Below are 25,112 nucleotides of genomic sequence, written 5' to 3'. Positions count from 1 at the left end.
ACAACACTTACAAAAGCTCAACTGTTTCCAAACTATACAGGGGTTACAAGAAGAAAACTGCATATCATGGCAATTTCTGGTATACTGTTCCTGTTGTCATGATGGAATCATAACCAGGAATATGCACAGTGAATAGAAAGGGGAACTGCATGACACTAAGGCCCCAAATCAGAAAGGGGTTGCTGTAACTATTCAGAGAGGTGGGTGGGTCCCTAGGCACAGCTCCATCCGGCTGGATCACTATGAGCTCCTGTCACACAGTTGCTGAGATGTTGCTTTGGATGCCAGAAGGCCAGCAAGCCTCCCAGCATGCTGCACAGGTATCGGTCAGACAGGGCTAACAAAGGACACTGGAAACAGGATAGAGGGGAAAAGCTGGACAAAGTGCTCCACAGTCCCTGTAAGGAGGTGCATCATTTCTGTAACCTACTCTGAGTAATTTGGCTTATCTAGTACTGAATTTAAAAAATAAAACAACCAACCAACCAATCCAAACAAAAAAACCTCAAAACCAAAACCCCTTCTTCATTTTAGAGTCTGTATACAATGCAGAGAAAGATATCAAAGTACGAGGGTGGTCTGTGACACATTTCTCCAATTAGACACAGAATGTATTCTAAATCTGACACACTGATCTAATCCTCCAGCTAGCAGGCATTACCTCTCTGTGCACAATAAACTGTGCTGAGGAGCCCAAACACATATTCAGCCTCAAGTTCTGCTTAAGGAAGCCAAACATATTTGTACATTGGAGATCTAACCTTTTGTCTAACATATGCAGATATCTACTGTGACTGTAGACTAAAATAAGCAGAGCACAAACTATTGCCAGATCAACAAACCACATTTCCACAAATGCCACACAGTGGCCAGTCCTATACTGGCATTTATAAAAATAGCTGCAGCACCCAGCAGGGCGGAGCTGGGGGTGTTTAAAGCACAGTCTGGATTTGTTACATGAGGAGACACTGAAGGAAGTTTATGAAGAAGTCTACCAAGGCAGTGCTACTCTTACAAGTTTTGGAAAGTTGGAAATTGCTGGATAAACTGAAGAACTTTCAGTAATTCCCCCCCCCCCCCCCCCACATTTTTACCATTGGCATAGATAAAACATTTCTTATTTAAAAGAAGTAACAAGTGATCGCTACAAAGAACATAGGTACAGACTCTGGATCTTACAGGACTAACACATTCCTGAGACAGGTATGTTGTGGCTGAGGACAGCCTCTCAACAGCTTGAAGATCATATGATTAAGTTGAAGATGTAGGGCCTTAACTCTGAGCTGCAGGAGTTATTGGCCACTTCACTATGGAAACAGAAATGCAATTACCTTTTATATCAACAGTCCTTCTTCTAAATTCAGGCTTCAGATCAGTTTTGCTTACCACAAAGAACACTTGAACTATTTCTGAACATAGATCTTTTCCTAGAACTCTGGAATCTAGCAAAACTGTCAAGCTTAGAAAACCAAGGAACCCGACATGGAGGTTTAAACATTTCAATAGTTACCAATTTATTTTTATAAAAAAAAAAAGGTAGCAATGTAGAATACAGCAATATTTTCTGGTTCCACGCACGCAGGTTGTGAACATTCCAAGCAATGTGTACATTTTGGAAAGAGACCAGACAAGAGAACTGACCAAAATGTTATTGAACACAGGAAAATTTTTAAAAAAGGCTAAAAATTAGGTATCAATAGTGTCTTCTTAATATTGCTTTCCTTATTGAAGACTGAAAATAAATCACTTGACTTCACAGATAGGGTTAAAAATGGGGGGGAAAGGGGGGGGGGGGGGAAAAGGCTGCTACAACACTGCCATACCGTCAAAAAAAAAGAAAGAGATCATACTTCAGTATTTGCATACTTGATAGCAGCATTCTCCCATCGAACCATATGAAACTACAGGAAGAAAACATCAAAGCAAAAAAAAAAAAAAAAAAAAAAGGCAGTTATCCATCAGTATTCAAAAACCTAGAATGAAGTCACTAAGTAGAACACTTATTGAGAATTAATCAATATCTACATTCTTAGCTGCTTCCAACTTTGTTCCAATAGAAACATGAAGTTGTGTGTCAGCTTTGTGTATTTTATTTTTGGCCTATTCGAATTTTTCCAGTTCATAGTTCACTGCATGCTTGGAATAGAGAGGGTCATTATAAATCCTTCTACACAATGAACTTTAAGTAGACAGCTGAAAATAAAATGTACTACTTGTAAACACACAAAAAAATACAAGCTTTTTTTGATTCAAGTGAGCACTGTTCCAGATAGATTATCTTCGGTATCTACCTCTTTCACCTCTGTCTCTGTCCCGGTCACAAATCCTCTCTCTCTCCCTTTCCCGATCACGGCCTCTGTCCCGTTCTCTGTCTCTCCGATTATCTCGAGGCCGGTCGCGCTCCCGCTCTCGGTCCCTCTCCCGGGGCCGGCTTCTCCGTCCGCTGACAACAGCTTGTGTGCGGCGAAGGAAGTCATCTACTCTCATGTCATAGTCGTGCTGTGATGAAAGGAGAGCTCTGCTATTTTCTTTCCCAGATCAGAATTCCCTCCCTTATCTGTAAGGCTGGCTGTAACTCCTCAGAAAGCCCAGTATTTAAAAAAAGGCAAACCCAACCAAACCAACTGTCCAGCATCCATGTGCAGAATCTGGGGTTCAAATGCCAGACATCAGCAAGAGACCTGAAAGCTAAGGAGCTTTCAAGCCAGCTAACAGAAACTTAATAATTCACCCTGTTTTCTGATGTGTCTATAAGAAGTTTTAAAACACAAAATTCTGCCGATAAAGTAACTTGTTGCCAATGAGCATGAGCAAAGTTACAGCCCTGTCCTTATTCAAACCAGGTTTCAGGATGAAAATGTTCATAGGTGGACAAGCAGGAAGCCAATTTAAGCATACACCTCAGTTTAAGAGTATGAGAATTTTTCACCTCTAACTCACCAGGGAGAGAAAGGCTTTTCAAATTTGCTGTAAGTGTGTAGTCAATCTAAACAACTGATCTTTCCAAGGAACTCTAATACAGGTCATAAACATGCTGTTTATCATAGCAAACAAAGCTCAAGCTAGGCTACCCCTGGACCCCAGATTCCTACTCCAGCCTGCAGACTTGCATCCCCTCTGTCTATGCAGACACTTACTACTCGTTTGTCTCTGTATCTCGCTTCATGGGGTACAGGATGATGTCCTGAGTATGGAGGGTGAGCTTGAGGTGGAGGTGCATGGTGCTGATAGTAAGGGTGGTGTGGTGGTTGCTCCATACCTGGATACGGTGGCTACAAGAAAGTTACAGGAAGTTTGTTGAAGCAAAGGAATGCACACAAGGAGTGCATCATTCAGATGGAAAACACAGCATCTATATAAATCTGATCACAGCCTCCTAACTGAACAGCAGTCTACTTTTCATTGGGCTGGCATGCTTTACTCCCTCTCCACCACTGCTTGGAGAAGTCTGGTAACCACCCCCCCCACAGTCCAACATCCCTTCCTTCTGCATCTGCCTCAATACGACACCGTACACAAAACTTCTGCTATTTTAATGTGGCAGTTTCAGTTCCGAGTTTTTAAACCCTTGCGTATAGACTGTGAATTCTGCCCAAACCAGAGCTCTTACAGAAACAAGTCATACTCATTCCTTATGAATTTCTTTCTATTCTAAATTAAAAACCAAATAATTTGCAAGTCAAATGATTTGACAAAATGCTAGCCCTTTTTTGTTTTTAACAAAACCTATTTTGGCTGATTTCTTTCATTTCTTCAATCTGCACAGTCCTCCTTTGCCTAGTAACAAAGCATCTTGGCTTGCATTTTTGTTACAAAGAAAGTAAATGAAAGCACTGGATTCTAGGACAACTACTTGGACTGCATGCAAAAGAGGGGAGTAGAAAAAAAAGGGAGTTTCTGGAGGCTTAACTGTTTAAAAAAAACTGTTTCCCCCCCCATCTGACAACTTTGTTTACTTCTTTCAGTTGTAAGGACTTGTGTTTCAGCTGACAAAAATGAGAGGCTATAGGAACATCTCTGTATCTGGCACTGCTTTTTGCTCATTGGCAGTACAAACAAGAGCCAAAAGACTCATTATAGTTATACAAAATCAGGCCAGACTTACTACTAAGTATCACTAAAATAACCTCACTATGACTACTCTTGACGTGAAGGCCACAACTTGTACAAGTGAACTATCTACATAGTTGTAGATATGTCCACTCATGTATCTGCTCATCTTTCTGGGAAAAAAGTGCACTTCAGTGGAGGCTGTAATACAGAAAGACTTAGTTTAATTAGGTTGTGCAGCACATTTTGCTAGTTTCCTGCATGCTTCACTGCCATAGCCAAAAGCAAGCCACTGCACAACACTAGAGCTCAGCAGCCCATTCCATGAGCCTCTTCAACAAGTCCACATGTTTGATGCATTTACTGTTTGAGAGCCAAGTACCATCAACATTTAGCAGGATACAGAATGTGATCACACCCTCCCATCTAGGCTAAAGGAGAGTTCTGCTATTTCTTCATTTTAGCTTACTAAAATGCCAGACTACTGTTGAAAGTAAATTTCAAAATACTTATTATCAATACTTTTCCCCTAAAATTTTTACACTGTTACAGCAAAGGTAGATTTTAGGAAAAGTGAAGAGTTGAGAGCACATGGAATATGGCAGGCTCCTTTTGGGGGAAACAAAAAGAAGCTGTATGCTAAGGAGAAAAACCAAATTCAACAAGACACAAACCATTCCTTGCCATGGTGGTGGTGGTCCCATGTTGTGGAACTCCCTCACGTAATCATTGTAGGACTAAAATGAAAGACAGTAATATTAAAATTTGTGCTGAGTGTTCTTTGGAAATGCAGAAAGATGAATATAAAGTTGCCCAAAAAAACTGCATGCAGTAACTTACCCCATTTAAAAATACATCTCGTCGAACTCCTGAAAATCGTCTGTTGGGAATAAAAATTTGCAGAACTAAATCCAACTTATCTGTGCAGACAAGTTACCAGGACATAAAATGAGTAACATGAACACACCTTACCTGTCTACTTCGGGATATCTGGGATCCTTTATATACCCTGTTCGAACATCAAGCAGTATTAATTCAATTTATTGTCTCAAGTTAACAATCTTAAAAACTATATTCATTAGAAAGTATCCTTTCATTTTGTGGCTACTACAAAATTATGTCTATCTGCTACTACCCTCACTTTTAAAACAACTCTTGAAAACTTACAGCTCCTAATAGACAATGAAGACAAGTAGTATAATAAAAAAGTGACATCAACAAACCCATTAAGAACTTGCACACAGTACCAACAAATATGCAAGAGGGAAACTGTGCAAATAAAGACTTGAAATTTAGTCAAATGAATTAGGAATGCACATGAATTTGAAGAGTGTTGCCTCCAGGCATTTAGCACGTGGCTGTTACTACTTCCTAACTATATATTCAGTAGAATGTGTATTCAGTAAAAAGCTCATTTCCCAATATGTTTTGGATACAATGCTACACAGGAAATTAAAAACAAACTAAAATTATCTGGAAAAGCCCCACAGGGCAAAGAATTCTTACAGCTTCAGTAAATCCCTTTAAAGAGCTCAGCAGAACGGTGCAAAACATCAGGCATGCTTGCACTACAATAAAATAGTGACCTTCATTATTTTTTAAAAAATCTTGTTCTGTTTTTTAAACAATGGCCTTGGAAAGATGCAGAGCAGCAACAACACTTTTTGCATGAAAGAACGCAGTCTTTGCAGACAAGCTAGGCATGCTTTGCAGACAATACAGGCATGCTCTGAACAGGTTTAGAAATCTACGACTGAAATAGCAGAATGCACTTTTCTAAGAGATGTGAAGCACAATTTGGTAGACTAAAAGCAACAAATTCTTAATAGCTGCTTTCTGAAGGAAAAAAAAGGCTGCTATGAGCAGTGCTGTTGCTGCAGTACCACTGCAAACATTTCTTTCCAGGGAACAACAAACTTCCCTTCATCATTCCTCTTGTAAAATGCAGGGCAACATCCTCCTGCCTAACTCATGTCAAGCTTGTAAAAAAAAACTGTCTGAAAACATAACTGAATGTCTACCATCATCTCCACACAAAGGCTACCAGTCACGCAGTCTCAGCTGACGTTCCCAGGTGGAAATTTCTCAAACGTTTTCACTTGATGATTAGCATCTTGACAAGTAGGTCAGATCTATTTTTGTGCCCACATTAACACAGCACTTGAGAAGATCATTCACAACAATGTACACAATTCAATGCTCTTAAAAAGGGCTCAGCCTAGGTTAAACTCAGCTCTCAAACCAGTGAAACAGCGTCACTGACTTCTTCGAGAGGTGGGTTAAAGCAGCAGGCAGCACTTGAAACAAGTCACATTTTTATATCCAAGTTATATCAGTATTTTACTTTTGAATTAACGAGGATATGCTAAAAGAGAAAATACTCATGAATTGGTGCACACAAATCTTGATAGTAAGATATTAACCTGGTCTTTGGTGAAACTCAGGGGGATAGTCAATCCTTGGTTTCTTTCTGCTGTTATGAATATCATAATCTTCTGGTCGACGCCTACACAAATTAGATATCAAAGATTAAACAAGGTTGCTTGGAGCATTTGTCACAGCAGAATACCTCACAGGAACAGTCTGAGCTGCCCAGGATATCAATGTAATAATTCTCAAATCTATTTGCTTCAAAATATTCTACAGCTTTAAATTTGAACTGAAAGAATCAGAAATAGCTCAATTACATACATTCCACTGTTATTTTCTGTCTACAGGAATTTAGGTAGTTAAGGAAGGAACTCAACCCAACTGTATCTTCATCCCAAACAAAAGGTAACAAATTTGTCTAAACCAAACTCAAGCTTAGGCATTAACATTAAACTTTCCACATTACATTTTGCAACACCTATCGGACAACAAAGAATTTCACAGAACATTGCAGTCAGAGGGTATGAAGAGTACTGCATTTGATAGCTAATGGGTAAAGAATTCAATAAAAGGTCTACTTCCACAACATTTATAAATAAACTCTGCATGCTTTGTGAAATTGCAACTTTAACTATGGCTTCCCTAATTTAATAGGCCAATTGTATTATTTCTACTAATTTCTGTTCTAAGCAACTTACTAGCAATGCACTGGTGCATTTTTCAATTTAATAACATTCAAGCTTCCTAATAATTAAAATAATTAGGGCTGTTTTCTATAAAAGCAGCTCTTTGACAGAAGAGATATTAAGAACTCTGCTCTTCCTTATAAGTTACATTCCAGTTGCTGTTAGGCTCAAAAAAGAGCTGACAACTGTGTGCTTATTTTGCTCCAAGGTACATAAACATTACTGTACTGGGAGACTAGTGCTAATGTAACAGTGTTTCTAAACACAAAGCAGCTACAGAACCATTCCTTTCTCACCCCCCTCCCCCTCCCCAACAGTATAATTCCTTATGACAAGACATTAACACTTTCTTTATATTGCTTAATTACTGTGCAACTTGCCAGCTGAGTAACAAGCTTATATAGCTTTTAGTTTTATAAATAGTGACTTCTCCCTCCCTTCCCCAACTTCAGTCATTAAAGCCCACTGTACCCAGTTACTAAGCTTTTTAAAATGGAAGCAGATTCTTTAGTATGAGCAAAAAGCCCAAAAACAAAAGCAGTTGCATCTACAGCAAATTCAGATCAAAGAAAATAAAAGCTGGTGTAAAGAATAAACATACCGCTTTCTTGTAGTTTTGAGAGTGCATTTACGACCGGTATAAAATATGATAGAAACAGTTCATATAGTAGTCCAACTACTGACTTTAAGCTGTAAGCCACATACATAAATGGAGGCCCTGGCAGGCTTGAGAAGGTGTGGTGGTGTTATATGTATAGTTTGCAGTCCATTGCAAAACCTTCACTTGTATATACTTTATTGCACTGGAAACCTCTTAGCTTAACTCCAAAAGCCATCTTGGTGTTCAGTCCTTTAAAGCCAAAAATAGGGGGGCGCTGCCAGGTTTCCTCCTACCTACTCGTTACAGTGTCCTTTTTTTTAAGCTCAAGGAAATGGGGACTCTTGTTGGGGCCTCTGTACCTACCACAGGATGTTTCCACAAAAAGGAAACTTAACCAAAGGTTTCAGCCCAAACCATACATCAGTCTGTATGCAAAGTGGCTACCACGGGGAAAAGGTGTTTGGCAGAAGGGCTAGTATCAGTTCTTTGCAAAGACTTCTCCAATTCTGTAACAAGTTATACCCCCTTTTTTTTCTGGAAAATGATGTTAAGTTCATAAAGCAGTGATCAATAAACATGTCGATCCTCTAAAAATACTTTAAGTCCACAGGTACTGCCAGCATCTGGAAAGGTTGTATATACAGACACAGCAACAGCCATTCTTTTTGGTTTGTTGCCGGGTCTCCAAGGGCCACTTGATCCCTTTTGGAAAGAACCTACTGTTTTCAGAAGCTCAGCAAGATGTGTGAATTCAGTGGTTACATGTTAGAGAATATTTGGCAAAAGGGTTAACACATCACGGTGACACAATTTGAAACAGTCCCAATAATGCTCCTCTTGAATATCAAAATAACTTAAATATTTTATCCTCAAAATGAGGCGGCATCTTCTGCAAAATTCTAAGTGATCCTTATAAAAGTCCCATATTTGATAAGGCTTATCCAGAGACACACCTGAAAGAAAAGGCTTTTACAAGATATTAACACATTTTTAGCATATAAATATTTCCTCCTCTCCATCTAGCCTGCTCATAATCAAGCCAAGCTTACCTACAGCTAGCATTACAAGTTGCATTAGCTCAATAAATGATCTAGTCTAAACTAGAGACAGAACTTTAAGAGCTTTTTTCAGCAAAAGCAAAGATCCCCATTTTCCTCTTGAAAAATGACAGACCGGGGAACCATGTGAAATCCTCAATGAAGCCACAAACTTGTCCATGCAGCTTGATTTGAGGATTTTCTCTCTTCTTTATCGCAGGGCAAGCTTTGACGAATCACATTCCTCCATCACGTTATTCTCACACATGTGCCTATTATCAGTCCAAAGAACGTTTCTAACCTTCCCACGTCCCGAACGGGGTCTCGACGGGATGGGCGTCCTCTTGATCGGGGTTGTGAGTGCATTCTTCTCTTGTGCCTCATTTTATGAATGACTTGATACAAGTCAATACTTTCATCAGGAGGGAAGAGAAGACAAAGTTGGGTTCCACATTCCGGCTCAATTTCCTAGAATTAGTTAGAAGCGGTTCATAAACTGAAGAAATTAAACTCTCCCCAAATACACTGACAACAGACATTTAAGGAAAAAAAAAAAATAAAAAAAAAAGGACACTTCAAAGAGATTTCAGTATCACTAGACACAGCAAAATTCACTTACATTACCTTTAACTCTTTAGGTACTAATTAGAATTTTCACTAAATAGTCCAACACTTGGGGTAACCATATCTTCCCATGAGACATACAGGCCACATCACTGTTTTGCTATAAAATCAGAGGACTGTTTTTCATCACAAAGAAAATGATTACCTATTACAGAAAGAAAAGTGACACACGCAGGAAAAAAAATCCATCCCAGCTTCACATATAAAGCCATGGCCTGATGAAGTTGACTACTACCACTCAGTATGAGTTCTTCATTGTATGGTAGACAAGTCCATGAAAATACCAACTCAAGGTCTGACCACGATCAAAACAAGCATTTTGTGTGCTCAGGGTTATTAGGAAAAGAACACTGAATAAGAAAGCCATTGTATCACACCGAATTTCATGTTCCACCCACACCCTAAATATTGCCTGCAGTTGTGCCCCTACATCTCAAAAAATAGGGGGACAACAGAAATGGAAAACTTCAAAGCAGGGCACCAAGAATAAGTGAATTAATGCAACAATTCCTACATGCAATGACTGAAAAGGTCAGGTCTCTCCAACCTAGATTAAAAGTGAAATATGAGGGATATGGGGAAACAAGATCGAGATAATGGGACCATTAGACACTGCAAACTGTCTGGAGGAGAAAGGGACAGATATGAATTTTCTGACTCTCTCTTCCACTACAAGAACTTGGGCCATCAAATAAATCTAGCAGGAGCCAGGTGCAAAACAGAAGTGCTTCTTCAAACTGGTGACTGCAGGCTTGCAGAACACCTTCCCAAATGATGTCGTAAAGGCAGATTTTCAGTGTACGTGTCCTCAGAAGAGAGATCCATTCACAGTTGTGCAAATATAAATGGATAAATGACAACCACTTCAGGAAATAAGCAGACTTGAAAAGCAGGGAGAGCAAGCATCAGGCAATGCTTGTCTAGACCGTAACAGTACAGTAATTTGATGAAAAAAGCTGAAACCCACATCCAGATTGCAAGTCTACTGTAGACAAAACATCAGGAAAAACAATAAATTTCCTTGGCCATTTAACAGTAGCTAAGTTAATTGAAAAACATTTTTTTTAGAGTTCACACTAAACTAAAAACAATATCAAAACTATTGTTTTTCTCCTGCTACACAACAAAGCAAACATATCTGCGGGCAAAACAACGCAGCAAGGAGTTGACATTTTCCATACAGTATGGAGATTACCTCCCACCTTGTCTTAAAGCAGAACCTGCTATTTTACCCACAGCTTGGGTACATGATGACAGCAGCAACATACCTGCACTCTGGTATGTCTAACAAGACAAAGAGCCAGCCCCACCTGAAATTTGCTTAGCAGATATTCTATAGTGGGAGTGTATGCCTTAAGCAATACAGTATATATTAAAAAACGTAATGCAGAGCACAACTGGAAACACCAGACCTTTTTCTTAAAACCTGATGCTATGTGGTTTGCACACTATACAATGCAAGGCACATCACATTTCAAATTCAGAATACCACACAGTTTTGAAGCAAACACTGTTTATCATAAAGATGAAAACAGAATTGGCACTGTATTGTTTCCTTTTCCTTCTTCCACAACAGCATTAGAAAGAAGCAAAATGCCTTTGCCACAACACTCTACTCCAAGTAACTGCTATAAAAAACATTCCTACTCTCTTGCACATTCTAAGCTGGAAGCAAGCACTAGAGGATGTCAGTTATAGAAAACAAGTAAGAATTAACAAACCTGTCCATCGCGTCCAATCTTTACTGGCTTATGTTCGTTCCAAGGATTGGTCAGGTGAGCAGATTTAGTGAACGGCAATTCCCGCCTAAATATGCAAGTGGCACCATTTATAGTTTTGCCTCAGTTATTTTTATTAAGAAAAGAAGTAAAAATGTATACAGCAGGAGACTACATATAAAATAATCCTGTTATTCTTTGTACTGTTAGGTCTCTGAACATATTCTTATGGTCTATATATTAGTAACTGAAGATTTCACTTGGACTTATTCCAGTAGTAACTAATATAGTTCATACTATGACAAGCCCTCCTTTAAAAGAGAATATTTTGGTCTGTATGCAATATTGTGATTGTGCTTGTTTATTATCTCACCATCTGAATACACTGATCTCTACATGTGGTAGCTCTTGGCACATACTTAAATCCCTGAGCACTGACCTAACTATGAAGTGCTTTGAGCTGGAGGTGGGAGTCAGTAGCTTCAAGAGGATCTTTCCAACACTTTAATTCAAAGTCTCACTTTTCCTCTATTCAGTCTTTCTGGCAGTCCAAAGTACTTGTACAACCATGCAATGTGTTTCATGGGACTGCTGTAACTTTTTTCCTTAATAAGAGATTTAAAATCTTTTCTGTAAGAACATACTGCTCACAACCTATACATTATGCAATACTTGCACTATGTCATATGTTGTTTCAGAACAGTAGTATTTTCTTTGTTTAGTCAGATCAAAACAGAAAAAAAAAAAAAAATCCATGTAAGGACAAATCTTTTTCACCCACAGCTGTCTATTCAAGTGAGCAGTGAGGATAGATCTCTGGTTGAATCAAGTTTCAGAAGGATGCTGTTGGCACTTGAGTAATACGCAAAAGTTATAATATAATGCCTTGTTACTAACAGCAACATAAATGCACAGTTGGTTACCTGCAGATCCAGTCAATTTTAAAGACACCTCCCAACATTTTTGCATTCATTCCTGCAGGCAGCACCCAATGTATAGGTGATCCTCCATGATGGGACTCTGAAGATAATCTTGCAAACCCTGAAGGATTTTGTATGAATTGTAACAAAGATACAACAGAAAGGCTATTGCATATAGAACTCACTTTGACTCACCTTGAAAATAGCTCATTTTTCCTTACCTTGGAATTTGCCACTCTCTCTTACAGAAAATATCAAAATAACACTCCTTGCTGATCTAAATGCAGCATTAAGCTTCTTTTCATTCACTGGAAGTGTTGACCATACTCCCTAAAACAGAAAAACACCCACCCCATCCCAAAACACAACAGTTAATCTCAAATGATTTAGCTAACATAAATATGTAATGCACATGAAGAAAACAAGACCAAAATACTTCCACTGGAGTGGAAGATAATAGAAAGAAAAACATATTGAAAAGTTAATTTCCATCAAGAAATATTTTAGCCTGCCTTGTACTAAAACTTTTAAAACACTGGCTTTTCAACCTTTTTTTGGACACTGAAGATGCATTTAGATCATCTAAGACTTCCATTATAATTATAATGATGGGCAGTTAGCATAAAAATAGTAAGGGTGAAAGTTTGCACATATGTTTCAAGTGACTAAAGGAATTTATGTATTATATAACACACAGGAATTATGAAAAACCAAGAGAATACTGCTAAAAGGTGGGCAGGTAGACTTGACTATAGTACTGCAATTTGCTGAGGACAGTTTGCAGACTTCAAAATTCTTTCTGTGAAATGCCAGCAACATGAAAGACACCAAAGTAACAATTTAAAATGGCAAAACAAATCACTTTGTTTAGCCCTACACATCTCCTACTACTACTAAGTACTATCTTTTCTATTTCACCAGCTGCTATGCAGCCACACAATAAAACACAACCTGTTTTAAGGTGCCAGCTGAGCTGATATAGAATAAGAATTTATTGAATTACTCCTCCATCCATTTTCTGAGTAAACAAGCTTCAGCCTCAGAATAGGCTATAAATACCAATGTCAACATTCCTTCCCTGGCATTTTTTTAGTGCAGGTAAGTATTTATGCCCTACTCTGAACTCAGATCAGTGTTTGTATGATTCTGGTAATTCACTATAACCACCAGAGAATATGTGGGGTTTTTGCTAGCTTTCAGTCAGATTACATGGCTTTTGGCTGCTTGTAAAGCCCTGCTGTGAACTCAAAAACCTATTACATTGGCACCACAAAAGTGAGTTTCATGAAAGTCCAACATCAAAGCACTGATGCCTCCACACTGAGAGACAAAGCATCCACTTCAATTACTTCAGGAACAAGGATACTACTGCAGCCCCATACGTGGATGAAGCACAAAAAAGAATAGACTCCTTTACAGAGTCACCAGTCAGAATGGTGTTCACTGCACCTTCAAAGCTGGAAGGAGAGGTGAGAACCAAACATGTCCAGGACTTTGAGATTTGTTTAATCATTTTGATGCTATTTTCACCCTAATTTAGAAAATCTTCATTAACAGAATCACCTACTCTATGTATCTTGTGTAACAGCAAATCAAGTATTTTCTCTATGACCTGTTTCAAAGAACACATGCCAATATAAAACCACCAGAGTGCTGCAATGGACACCTAGTGCAATTCCTCAACAGCTGAAATCTGGTGTTCTGGAATCCCTCCCAAAGAACTCACTCACACTAGCATTGCCAGGCATACATTTCCACAGTAACGCTTCAGATCCTGAAACACCTGACCAAAACTACTCATGTAGCATTAGAAAAAAGCCAAACAACCTTCTGAACCTTCTCAGAGCACAGCGATAGGAACAGAGGTGCTGATGGATGGGAGAAAATACCACCCCAGCATTCCCAACAGAGCTTGGCTTAGGATGTTATCAAATAGACCCTAAGGCCCCTTTTAACCCCATTCTTGCCAAGATAAATGGCCAGTGGTCAGGACCTTTTCTAGGTTACGGTGGAAGCCAAAGAACCGAGGCACGGTAGCTTTTGTTGCTGCATCCACCAAGATCCAAGCAATATAACAATCCAAACACACTCTCCCAAACCGAGGTGAGTGTGTCTGAAAACAGACAAAAGGATCGGTTTGAAGAAAATACAACATACCTTTGCCTTAGCAAGTGATACATTTTCATGGTTATTACTCTTGATGAGAAAGAACCGTGCATCTTGGAGAATGTATTTAAGTTTGCTTGTTTGGTCTGAAAAGAAAACAAAGTATCAAATAAGCTGAACTGTAAATACTTACCAAACATGTTGCTTTGAGTACAGATAGTTGCTTCCTTTCTTCAAAAAATACAGTATCCCACCCATTTCCTATCTATGTATTACCACAGTAAACCACCCAACTTAAAGTCAAAGCTGCAGAGCACAAAATGCCAGGGGAAACCAAACCAAAACTAAAACTCAGATATCCAAGTAAAGAAAAACGTAAAATAAAATCAGCATGATTCAGTGATGTTCCGATATGTAGGACTTATTTCCTTCCTTAAAGATCTTTGCATAAATGATGGTAACACTCGTTACAAGCACAAACTGTTCAACAGAAAATGGTGAATGCTGTTCCTCTTTGCAGCTTTAAGCACTTCCTTTTTAAATTTGCTGCCTCTGCAAAGAGCACAGTGACTGAACTTTTTGCATATCACTCTCAAAACATGCAAAAGTAGCTCAAGATTCAATTATCATGCTCAGAACAACAACGTGCTTAAATTGATTTATATCAGAACATCACTACTTAGAGGTAATTTAATCAACAGAGACAATGGCTTGCTATGGGGCATGCATTAAAAATTCAAATTTAAATGATACCTTTTTGGACAGCACGAACGGAAGATGATAATTTCTCATGCTTCTTTTCTGAACCTGTGTTTAGCCAAAGTACATTTGTTCAGATTGAGCCTTAATAGAGATAATATACAATTTCTACAGCCTTATCCCATACAATTTTCATTCATGACAAATTATGCTTTCTGGCGCGCACCCACACACACAAAAAATACTACTCAATGTGCACGAGTGTTTTGTTTTGTTGGTTTTTTTTTGTTTCGGGTTGTTTAATTTGGTTTTTTTTTTTTTTTTTTAATAATATTTGAACAATTTCCTACTCAGAAAACTAGTCACTGAATCATCATCTTCCAAGTTAAAAAAAAAAAAAAAAGTGAAATTTCCACTTAAGCAACAGAATAGCATTAAAGTAACAAGAAAGCCTACTTCCCCCCAAAGGTATCCACACACAACATGCCAGAAGTCAATACCAAATTATACAAAGCTACAGACCCTATAAATCTCTACAGCCAGTTACATTTATTTTAGATTACACATTAAGATTTGATGCAAGTCACAATGACAAGCAACAAAAGGGAAGAATACCTGCATATGATTCTGATGCAGAACTCCCACTTCTGTCAAAAACAATTGGAGAGATACCTCTAGCTCTCTTCCTCTCCTTCTTTTTCTCGTCTAAAAGAAACCATAAAAAATAAAAGCCATACTTTAAACACAGGCAAAGTTGAGATTAAAAAGTAATGAGACAGGAAAATAACATCAGTAAAAGTGAAGTTACCATTTGGCTTGCACATTAAAATCGCTGTTGTTGCCACAAAATTATCATGCACAGAAGAAGCAAATGCTAGTTACTCAAGCTTTTCATTCACAAAAGAAAGATCAATGGCACAAATCTATTAAATCTGTGCAATGTTTACAGATAGAATTTATTATTATTTTTAGTAAGGGTGGGTTAGCGTTTCTTTTCAGCCTTCACCCAAATGTGCAACATCTAGCACAAACTGTGCAGCAATAGCTCATTTGCTCAGAGCTCAAAAACAGCAAGAGACAGGAAAACAAAACACTGTGGCACAAAAGCAATTATTTCCACTCTTAAGACAGTGTTACATTATACCACAGAGTTTTTTAGAGCAGTTATTACAGTTTCACTTGTCTTTAGGTTACACCTTGCTGTCTCTAATTCCATACAGCAGAGCTGAGCTAAAAGAGGCAGCATATTAAGCAGGATGACCACCTATGGAGACTTCAGACAAGGAAGATACACAATAGGAATCTTAACAGGATTGCAAGCTGCTTTCCTAGAAAAAACAAACAACGAACAGCCAAACCCAAAAGTATTTACCTCATTAGCACTTCACATCTGCAAGCTAGGACCACTTACAATATACAAACACAAACCAATTGTTTCTAGTTTCTGCTTAAAACATTTATTTCCTTCTAAATTTGCTCTAATAATTTCAATTTAGGTTTAGATTTCCTATGCTGAGCATAGCCAATATTTAGGATTCAGCTATCATTCCCCAGGGACATAATGTTTTACTACACCAGTCTACCTGGTCACTCATCTAGATGGACACCAAACAGCTCAACGCTGAATTAAAATTAATTGTGTGGAAAACTAAGCCATTAGATACCCAAGAAAGTACTAATTTTACTGTTACAAAGCATTGAACAGCAAGGTCAAAGCAATCAAGAATACAACGAATCCTCAACACAGCAATCTGGATATTCACAATTTTGTTTTACCACTTTCCAGTAATTTTTTCCATGCCTATGGTATTTCATAATTAACATCTTCCTGACTTCTGCCACCACGGCTTACTTTCGACATGGTCAGCAAGTGGTTATTTTTCAAAGCAGTCACCTTTCAGTGGCAAGGTATTTCACATTAGCATGCAAGATGCTGCCTACCTGATGCATCTGAACCAGACCCAGATCTGACTGACCCATCTGTGAAAGAGGCAGATTCAGAATCAGAATCGCTGGCTTCACTCCGTGTGTCATAGTCATTTCCTTCCTTCTGATCCCTCTCATCCTGTTCATACTCTTCTTCATCTTCCTCCCCATCTTCTTCCACCTCTTCATCCTCCTCCCCTTCATCATCTTCCTCTTCTTCCATTCCTTCCTCCTCATTCTCTGTGTTGCCTTGTTCAGAGGAACCACTACTGCCAGTCTCGTGATCTGAACAATATTCCTCAGAGTTCACCTCTTCTTTAGAAGAATGGCTAGATCTGCTTGGTCTTCTATCCACATCATGCCTGATTCTCTGATGTTTAAAGAAAAAGTGAATCAGCGGTCATATAACATTGTCAGGATGCACACACAGTCCTAAGAGAACGTGCCTTACAGAAGTCTCATAAAATTGCTTTATTTATAAGGCAGCAAGAATACTTAATACCTCTGAACCGTCCGGTGTAGAAGACTTTGCCCTTCTGTCAATATCTCTCTTCCTCATGTAAGATTTCTCTGGTTGTCCTTTATAAGGTTCCCTGGAGCTGCTCGACATTCGCATCTTCCGATCGCCATCTGGGCGCTTGCTTCTGTCGGACCTCTGGTACTCCTCAGTCTTGTACTCTGACACCAGCTTTCCTTTCGTGCTCACGATTCTCTTGTTATTGCTAACTGATGAGCTGGGAGGCTTTGGCATCATCTGCCTCGAGGAATGCACAGAAGGTTTTTGCCTCTTGCTTTCAGCATTTTCCATCCTGTCAGTTTTTCTTTTTGATCCTTAAAGAGAAAGAAATATCAAGTTCAGTGTTATTTCCGATATCAAAACAAAAACTGTACAGAGGCTTCTACGTCCTCTATTTTAGGTAATTACCCTGCTGCAGTCACAGGGAACATCTTCCAGTTGTAGGCTTTGCAGCAACACTCAAAACTGCTTCTTAGGAACAGCTCATGTCCTAAAACATGTATTTTACTTCTAAGACACATGTGTTTCTCAGATTTTACACTTGGAAATCCTAATTTAAATGCTTAGAGGATTGGCCTAAAGCCAAATAAAGAACTGAGCTGGAATCAGACTTTGCAACCCCTTTGCTCCACTTCCATCTCACTTCACTGAGCCAAAAAGGACAGTCATTTCCTAACAGCAAATGAATTCAGAACAAGCCAGACTCAGCAACTGCTCTTGAGACAAAAGGAAATGGATCTGACTGTCTGCTTGGAGGGTAAGGTGAAAAAGCACATGTCCATGAAATAAAGACTTTTGGAACTCATTCACTCTTTGAATCAAGTTATAAAATCCATTACTTCAAAGACTAACTGAAATAAGACAGACATGTTTACCACTTATGTTCCTGCAGAGCAACCACTACCGAAATCACATACCCTTTTTCTCACTTTTGTCTTGCTCACTGTCAGGGTTATACAACTCATCATCCTGGTCAGGAGCGTCAGTCAAAATGTCATCCAGAACATTCAGTTCACCATCTGAAAATACACAAAAAAAAGTAAAAACCAACCATAAAAAGTCTGGACATGTAAATCACAGAACTAGTAGTTACAAACCCAAACATTTCCTTCAGGGCTACAGATCTGCAACAAAGCAAAAAATTGACATCTTCTTGATTTATTTCTACACTTTCATTTGGAAGGATCAGGTAGAGCAAATAAAAAAATTAAAATATGTCACAAGATGCATTTAGACCTCTAAACAAGGTCCAAGTTGGCTCCTCATGTCACAAAAGCTTTTCAGCAAAGCTGACCTACAAATGAAGGCTGAACATAAAATTACAGAAAAAGGGAGACCAGGAGGTAGTCTGAGTGCCATTAGTAAAGAGAAGGGACCCTTATCTCTGCAAAATTCTCAAACTTGCATGATGAATTAATCTCTCTCTTTGTTGTCATAGCAGTGTTAGAATGGTGGGTTTTGTGGTTCACTAACAAATAGAACAAACATAATGGAGAAAACAGTATTTATTTGTTGCATCATTAACTCTGAGTTGTACCGAAAGAAACCTCCACAACTTGGTCAAAACTTGGTCAAAAGGGCAAATGTTAAAGAAAATTAATGCCAGAGGCAGTAAATGACCACATATGCTCACAAGATTTTAAAATCTGTCACAATTTCTGAAACCAAAAGGGATATATGGTGATCTATTAGAAGAAGGAGTCACAAGCTTTAGGGTAGCAGATCTATATTCCAAGCACTTTAAAAAGAGTGAACTAAGCCTTACCATGCAAAGGGAAAAATAAAAAAGGTATCAATTTTGGAATCTCTCCAAAATTCTTAGTTCTTTCCACTTTGTGATTGATTGCAATTTCTGTGCTCAGGAAAAAGAAACCAGAGCAGCCTCCAAGGATTCAGCTGGTTTACAATATCTGTAGCAGACGCAAGGTAAGGACTCCAGTACTGCGTGAAACTGAGGTAATGCAGCAATTAAATCCTCCAGAGTCTGGCAGCTCGTCTATCTCAAAATATTGAGCTGAGCCACAACATAAAATTTACAGCTTGATAGTGAAAAACCCCAAACATAATCCACACTATATATATTTATATAAATATATATATATAAAATAGTATTAAAATTCTCTCTACTCTATACTACCAAATCTGAAGCCAGCATGTACACTAATTTTCCTGCTGGCACTTCTCCACATTTTCAGTGGTAGGGGAATGCAGAAGTGATCCCTGGACTGCTCAGTAGGTGTCTCTAATGCAAAGGAAATGGTGCAGAGAGAAGTGGATCAAACCTTTCCCAGTCAGCAGGCATTTAAATGCAACATAAACTTGCATCAAAATTCTCTTAGGAACAGCCCTTTATGTTTTTAGCCATACATCCATAGCAAATATTCTTGCTGTGACTGATAAATATATGACAGTCAGATTCACGGCTGTGTAACTGCCAAACATGGGATGCAATTTCCTGGCTTGCATTCTGCTTGTCCACAGGAAGCTTGGCAAGTCTAGAGCACAAGGATTTTTTCTGGACACTAATGAAAAAGAGGTGCATTGAGATTAGAAAATTAAACATATCATCCACCTCAAATCATGTGTATTGAACCTTAGATTTGTTTCCCTCTTGGTGAGACAATAGCATACTTGAGTAAACTAGATTTAACCTACCTACTGCAGCAGCGATGGAAGGTGGTAAGAGACTCCTTATCAGCTCATTCAGAAGTGTAAGAAGGGAAATTTAACAGAAAACGCAAGTCTGATACACACTCTCTCCTAAACCCCTTCCAGGTTAGACGGGCCTCATTTGCAGCTGGAATGTTAAAGAGGGTGCAGGAGACAGGAGCAGGATCCCCCATCCCCTTCCACAGGCACATCGACATGATTTGTTTAGAAGCTCATCTCCAGATTTATTTAGCAGCCTGCTTCCTGTCTCGCACTGGATACGCTGCTTTTCTGACTCGCACAAGATCATTTCTCTCAGTGAACCACCACTGTCAGTGTTCAACCTGAAGAGCCAAATTATCTCAGCGAGGTGTCAGGAAAAACACAAAATCAGAAACAGAAAAATGGCAGAGGACAGGTGTTTTATAGTCCATCACCACTGAAGAGGGAGGGACCAAATGAGTTCTTTCTGTGGCAGATACTCCCAACAGGGCTTTCCTGCCGCTTGTCTTTTGTGGGATCTTTCCATGAACAAATTTAACTCACCCAAAATAGCAGGAAGGTAGCCTGGGAGGCCATTTCGTCTGCTGCCCAGGAGAATTAGAACTATTGGAAGGGTCCAAGCAAAAATCCCATTTGGCACACAAAAGAAATAAGCCTCTGTGATTTCAAACTAAACAGGCCTGCAAGCCTTATTTTTGCTTTTTTTAAAGTGGTAAAACAGCATTTCTCTTCCTATGGGAGCACTTACAGCAGAAATCGGTTCAGCTGCAAATGTGCATCAACACTTATTATTCAGTCAAAATAACCCCTTTCACATGAGAAATAATTAAAAACAAATTAAAGTAAAAATATAACTTGACCACTGGCAGTGATTAACAAACACTGAAAAAAAATTCAAGCCCAACTGGACAAATACTTATATGAATAGAAATTTATAGATGATAACAGCAAACATTTCAAATTCACGGCTCATCCACAGTGGGTGATCAGATCTGTTCTGACACAACCTGATCATATCCCAATCTACCAATCTTACAATAACATCATTAAGGATCAAGCACCACCAATAACTTTATTTATTAGTTCTGACAAAATCTACTGGGAATTTTCCATGTAATATAGCTTCAAAATAAATATCAGATAGCAAACCTTTACCACTCTGACAAAGCCATTTTGTGGACACATATCCTGCAAAAGGCTTTACAGGAAGCATTATTCTCCACAGAAATCCAAATGAACGCAATCCAAGCCACACTACCCTAATGATACTTTGCCCTTTTTATAACTCTGCAACTCTCTGCACTAACCACCAAAGGGCAATCTGCTACACTTAACTCTGGTTTGCCTTCTTAAAGAGGCTATTTCGTGAGGACTGACTAACATAATCCCACAGATAACATGCGGATCACTTCGGCTTCCGTGGATAGCGGTAGTCACTTACAAGAGCTGTGATTCCATTATTCGACACTAATTGCCCTAGATTATTATTATTCCAGAGTAATGACTCTGAAATCGTCCGATTCCTCTAACTCAAATTTATTTACCCACAGTGCCCAGAATTCACAGCTCACTGCAAAAAGCCGAGCAACAACCGGCAAAGTAGATTCCAACAGAAATTTCTGCTTACTAAAGTAACTACATTTCCCCACAGAAAACCGTGCAAAAAACCCCAAAACCAAAACGGCCTAGCGATCCAAGCAGAAACAAAAAGCCGCAATAAAAATAGCAAATACTTTTTGCGAAAACACAACCTGCAGTAACTCGCTGTCGATGATGTAAAACTTACGGCCCACGAACTTCTCCCTCTTCCCGCTGCTCGAGTCACCTTGCCCCGAGCCCGCTGCTGCCGGGACACCAAAGTATGATGGGCCCTGTTATCTCCTGCTCCCCAGCAAAACACAGGGAGCGCTTCCGCAAAAATAAAATCATCCTCGAAAGGTTATCCCTGACCCCGCCGCCCCTCCGCTCCCCGGAGGAGACGGACGTCTCCCCGTAGAAGGCCCAGCACCAGCTTCCAAGGTGGCCCCGGGGAAGGGGGAAGGCTCAGGCGGGGGCCCGATCCCCGCCTGAGCCTTCCCCCTTCCCCGGGGCCTAACGCTTGCCCCCCTCGCTACCGCCACATACCCTTCTCCTCCCGGCCATCCGTCGCCATCCCGCCGCCGCGACGAGCGCCTAAGATGGAGGCTCCCTCTTCCTGCACGTAGCGCTTCCCTCTTCCCACAGAGCGCCGCTTTGTTTACGCTCCTCGCGTCAGAGCGCGCCGCGGGCGGGCGGTGGCGGGGCATGCGCCGCGCGGGGCCGTGAGGGCGCGGCCGCCATGTCAGGCCCTGGCAGCTGCGGGCTGCGCTTGGCTGGATGCGCCGGGAAAGGAGCAGGTTTTCTGCTCTCGGAAGTGCGGGAAGCTCGCGTTCCGCCCGTGCTGCTGTGACAGCTGTGTGTGTGTGGTGTTGGAGCCCTTGCTGAGAGTCCTGAATGGGGCAAAGTTTCACAGTACTTACTTAATCCCTGGTGTTGGGCGTTGCTGTTCCCTGGTTTTCTCTTGTTTTTTACCTTTGCGTCCCCCTTCTCACTGTTTTTTCCGTTCTCCTGGCAATCAGGCCAGTTCAGAGAAGGGTTACCAAGCTGATGAGGGGGCTGGAGCGCCTCTCCTATGAGGAAAGGCTGAAAGAATTGGGATTGTTCAGCCTAGAGAAGACTTTGGGGTGACTTAATTGTAGTCTTCCAGTACAGAAGAGAGTCTAACAAGAAAGATGGTGAGAGACTTCTTACAAGAGTATGTGGGGTGAGGACAAGGGGGAGTGGCTTCAAAATGAAAGAGACTACGTTTAGATTATATACCAGGAAGAATTTTTTTATGGTGAGAGTGGTGAGGCACTGGCATAGGCTGCCCAGAGAAGCTGTGTGTGCCCCATCCCTGGGAGCATTCAATGGATTAGATGGAGCCCTGAGCAACCTGATCTAGTGGAAGTTATCCCTGCCAGTGGTAGAGGGGTTGCAACTGGATGACCTTGAAGGTCACTTCCAACCCAAACTATTCTGTGAAATATGAAACAAGTGTGCTTTATCTATCCACATTGTCTTTTAAATAAATTTCAGTTTAGAGCGTAACTCTTTTCTACCCTAATGTAGGTGGAAACTTTACCACCTCATCTTAGTTGCCCTTTTGGGCAGCTTATGAAGAAGCTTGGGCACTAAGTTGCATTTGCTAGTTTATCAGTATGTACAATACAACCAGGGGAACAGGCCATAGCATGGGTTTAGGAAAGGCAGGCCCTTCTTGACTAACCTGATCTCCTTTTATGACCAGGTAACCTGCCCATTGCATGAGGGAAAGGCTGTGGACATGACTACCTGGACTTCAGTAAAGCCTTTGGTGCCACAGCATTCTCCTGGAGAAGCATGGCTTACCCAAAAGAACAGGAAGCTCGGGGGAGACCTTGTTGCCCTCCACAACTGCATGAAAGAAGGTTGTGTGGTGGGGGTTGGCCTCTTCTCCAGGCAAGTATCAGCAGGATGAGAGGAAATGGCCTCATGCTGTGCCAGGGGAGGTCCAGGCTGGGTATTGGGAAGTATTTTTTCACAGGAAGGTTAGTTAAGCATTGGAATGGGCTGCCCAGGGGGGTGGTACAGTCACCACCCTTGGAGGCATTCAGAAAACAACTGGACATGGCACTTACTCCTACACTTTACATAGTGGTAATTGGTCAATGGTTGGGCTTAATGATTTTGGAGGTCTTTTCCAGCCTTAACGATTTAATGATTCTATGATTAGGGCTGTGTGTAATTTGCACTTATAAAGTAAGGCTTGTTTTGTCCACTATGGTAACTTATATGTTTATATCTTACTACTTAACATGCTGTTATAAAAGCTCTGTTATAAAGCTCTACCTATCTTTTTTTTTTCTTGGGTTTTTTTTTTGTTTTTTTTTTTTTTTTTTTTTTTTTTTTTTGTTTGTTTAACTGGAGTAGAGACATAGCAAGGGTAATGCTGTAGACTATGGGATAATTTTTGTTGTAAGGCTGCAGATATTTGCTAGACTAGCCTGATAGGTGCAGCCAGTCAACTAAATACCATGAACTCCCCTCTCCAAAACACTTCAGTTCCAGCAATCTTCACTCCTGATAGTCACTGTGTTTGCCTATGCTCCCAGAGTGGACAGGTTGGTAGAAATGCCTGATCAGCACAGCAGCTGTTGGCTAGCTTAAGGGAGCACATTTCCTTTGCAGTGGTGGGGGCTGGAGTGCAAAAGGCACTTTGTAACACTGCTTGGTGTTGTCTGTCTCACCTCAAAGCTGTGCAAGCAAAGTCTGAACAGAGGATGAAAACATGCCCCGAAGAACTGAAGTATTTCTGCAGAGAGAGATGATGAAAGATGGAATTATGTGATGAGGTAAAAATTAGGAGGTGATTGTGAAGTTTTACATAATGAAATAAATTACCTATTCTTCAACTTTCTATTGGCTTCTTGATTTGATGAAAGGTGATTACAACTGTAGTGCTACAGCTTGAGCTCATTCAAAATTTATCACATTTATCTGTTCTCTGGAGTGTCCAAGTGGCAGAACTTGACACTAGTAGATTTACTGGGACTTAGCTTCTGATTCTGTAGCCAAACACTGAAGCAGTTCTTGTGTGTCTGTTCTGACCACATCAATCATCACTTGGGGTGAGGTGCTTGTGGAGTATACACACAACAAGTTTATTTAACCTGTGTTATTTATAAGCAATACCTCCATTTTCTATTTTTACTAGAAATTACTGTGTGGTGTTAACTTTACATCCTGTTTTGCTACCTATGGAAAAAAGGTCTGTTTGCATGTAATGCACTAGATGGTGCTGTCAGCACGACTTAAATGGAGGGCACTTACGTGGGGCTGCTGCTGGTGTCTGGTTTTGTACTTCCCTTTGAATCTGCAGGTGCACCAAGACACCTTTGGAGAATACTGTACTTTAAAGCCCATCGTGGTGGGTTTCATGCCTTTCACATGGGACAAAGTTAAAACATTGTTAGCATGAGTCCAGCACCTTTACTGTAGTATGTTGTTAGTGGTGGTGGGTATCTGCAAGTGAGCATGGCTGCTGATGCTTTTTTCAAGGATGTAATGTTAGTCTATATAGACTAAACCATCTCCAGAGGTTCCTTTCAGCCTTCACCATTTTTTGGGTTTTTTTTTTTAATTGATGGGCTCTTGTTCAAGAATTTTA

At 40.0% G+C, this 25,112-nt stretch overlaps 1 protein-coding gene across 4 annotated transcripts; it reads right to left on the bottom strand.

Annotated features, from left to right (window-relative positions):
- Positions 1-1,489: 1,489 nt before the first annotated feature.
- Positions 1,490-22,158, bottom strand: YTHDC1 (YTH N6-methyladenosine RNA binding protein C1). Of its 4 annotated transcripts, XM_059470205.1 has the most exons (18): positions 22,031-22,158; positions 18,172-18,273; positions 17,240-17,568; positions 16,753-17,107; positions 15,427-15,516; positions 14,866-14,919; positions 14,164-14,258; positions 12,228-12,336; positions 12,010-12,127; positions 11,090-11,174; positions 9,046-9,212; positions 6,474-6,556; positions 5,023-5,059; positions 4,891-4,930; positions 4,725-4,787; positions 3,138-3,272; positions 2,292-2,499; positions 1,490-1,901 (listed from the first exon to the last, which is right to left on the bottom strand). In XM_059470205.1, the coding sequence occupies exons 1-18, from the start codon at positions 22,056-22,058 to the stop codon at positions 1,852-1,854; spliced, it is 2,148 nt and encodes a 715-aa protein (XP_059326188.1). In that variant the 5' UTR covers positions 22,059-22,158; the 3' UTR covers positions 1,490-1,851. The 4 variants fall into 4 exon arrangements, with proteins under 4 accessions (XP_059326188.1, XP_059326190.1, XP_059326189.1 ...); XM_059470207.1 differs by lacking the exon at positions 14,866-14,919; XM_059470206.1 differs by lacking the exon at positions 1,490-1,901 and having other exon boundaries at positions 1,915-2,499.
- Between the last annotated feature and the right edge of the window lie 2,954 nt (positions 22,159-25,112).

The sequence above is a fragment of the Ammospiza nelsoni genome, chromosome 4 (genome assembly GCF_027579445.1).
Source record: "Ammospiza nelsoni isolate bAmmNel1 chromosome 4, bAmmNel1.pri, whole genome shotgun sequence".
Taxonomy (NCBI): domain Eukaryota; kingdom Metazoa; phylum Chordata; class Aves; order Passeriformes; family Passerellidae; genus Ammospiza; species Ammospiza nelsoni.
The sequence above is the reverse complement of the archived record's forward strand: the minus strand, read 5'-3'. Positions and strand labels throughout refer to the sequence as shown.

Coding starts and splice junctions, on each gene's coding strand:
- YTHDC1 (XM_059470205.1), bottom strand. CDS start 22,058: ATGGCGACGGATGGCCGGGAGGAGAAGG. Junction 17,108..17,239: donor CTACACCGGACGGTTCAGAG/GTATTAAGTATT, acceptor TTTAAACATCAG/AGAATCAGGCATGATGTGGA. Junction 9,213..11,089: donor AGATTGGACGCGATGGACAG/GTTTGTTAATTC, acceptor AACTAATTCTAG/GAAATTGAGCCGGAATGTGG.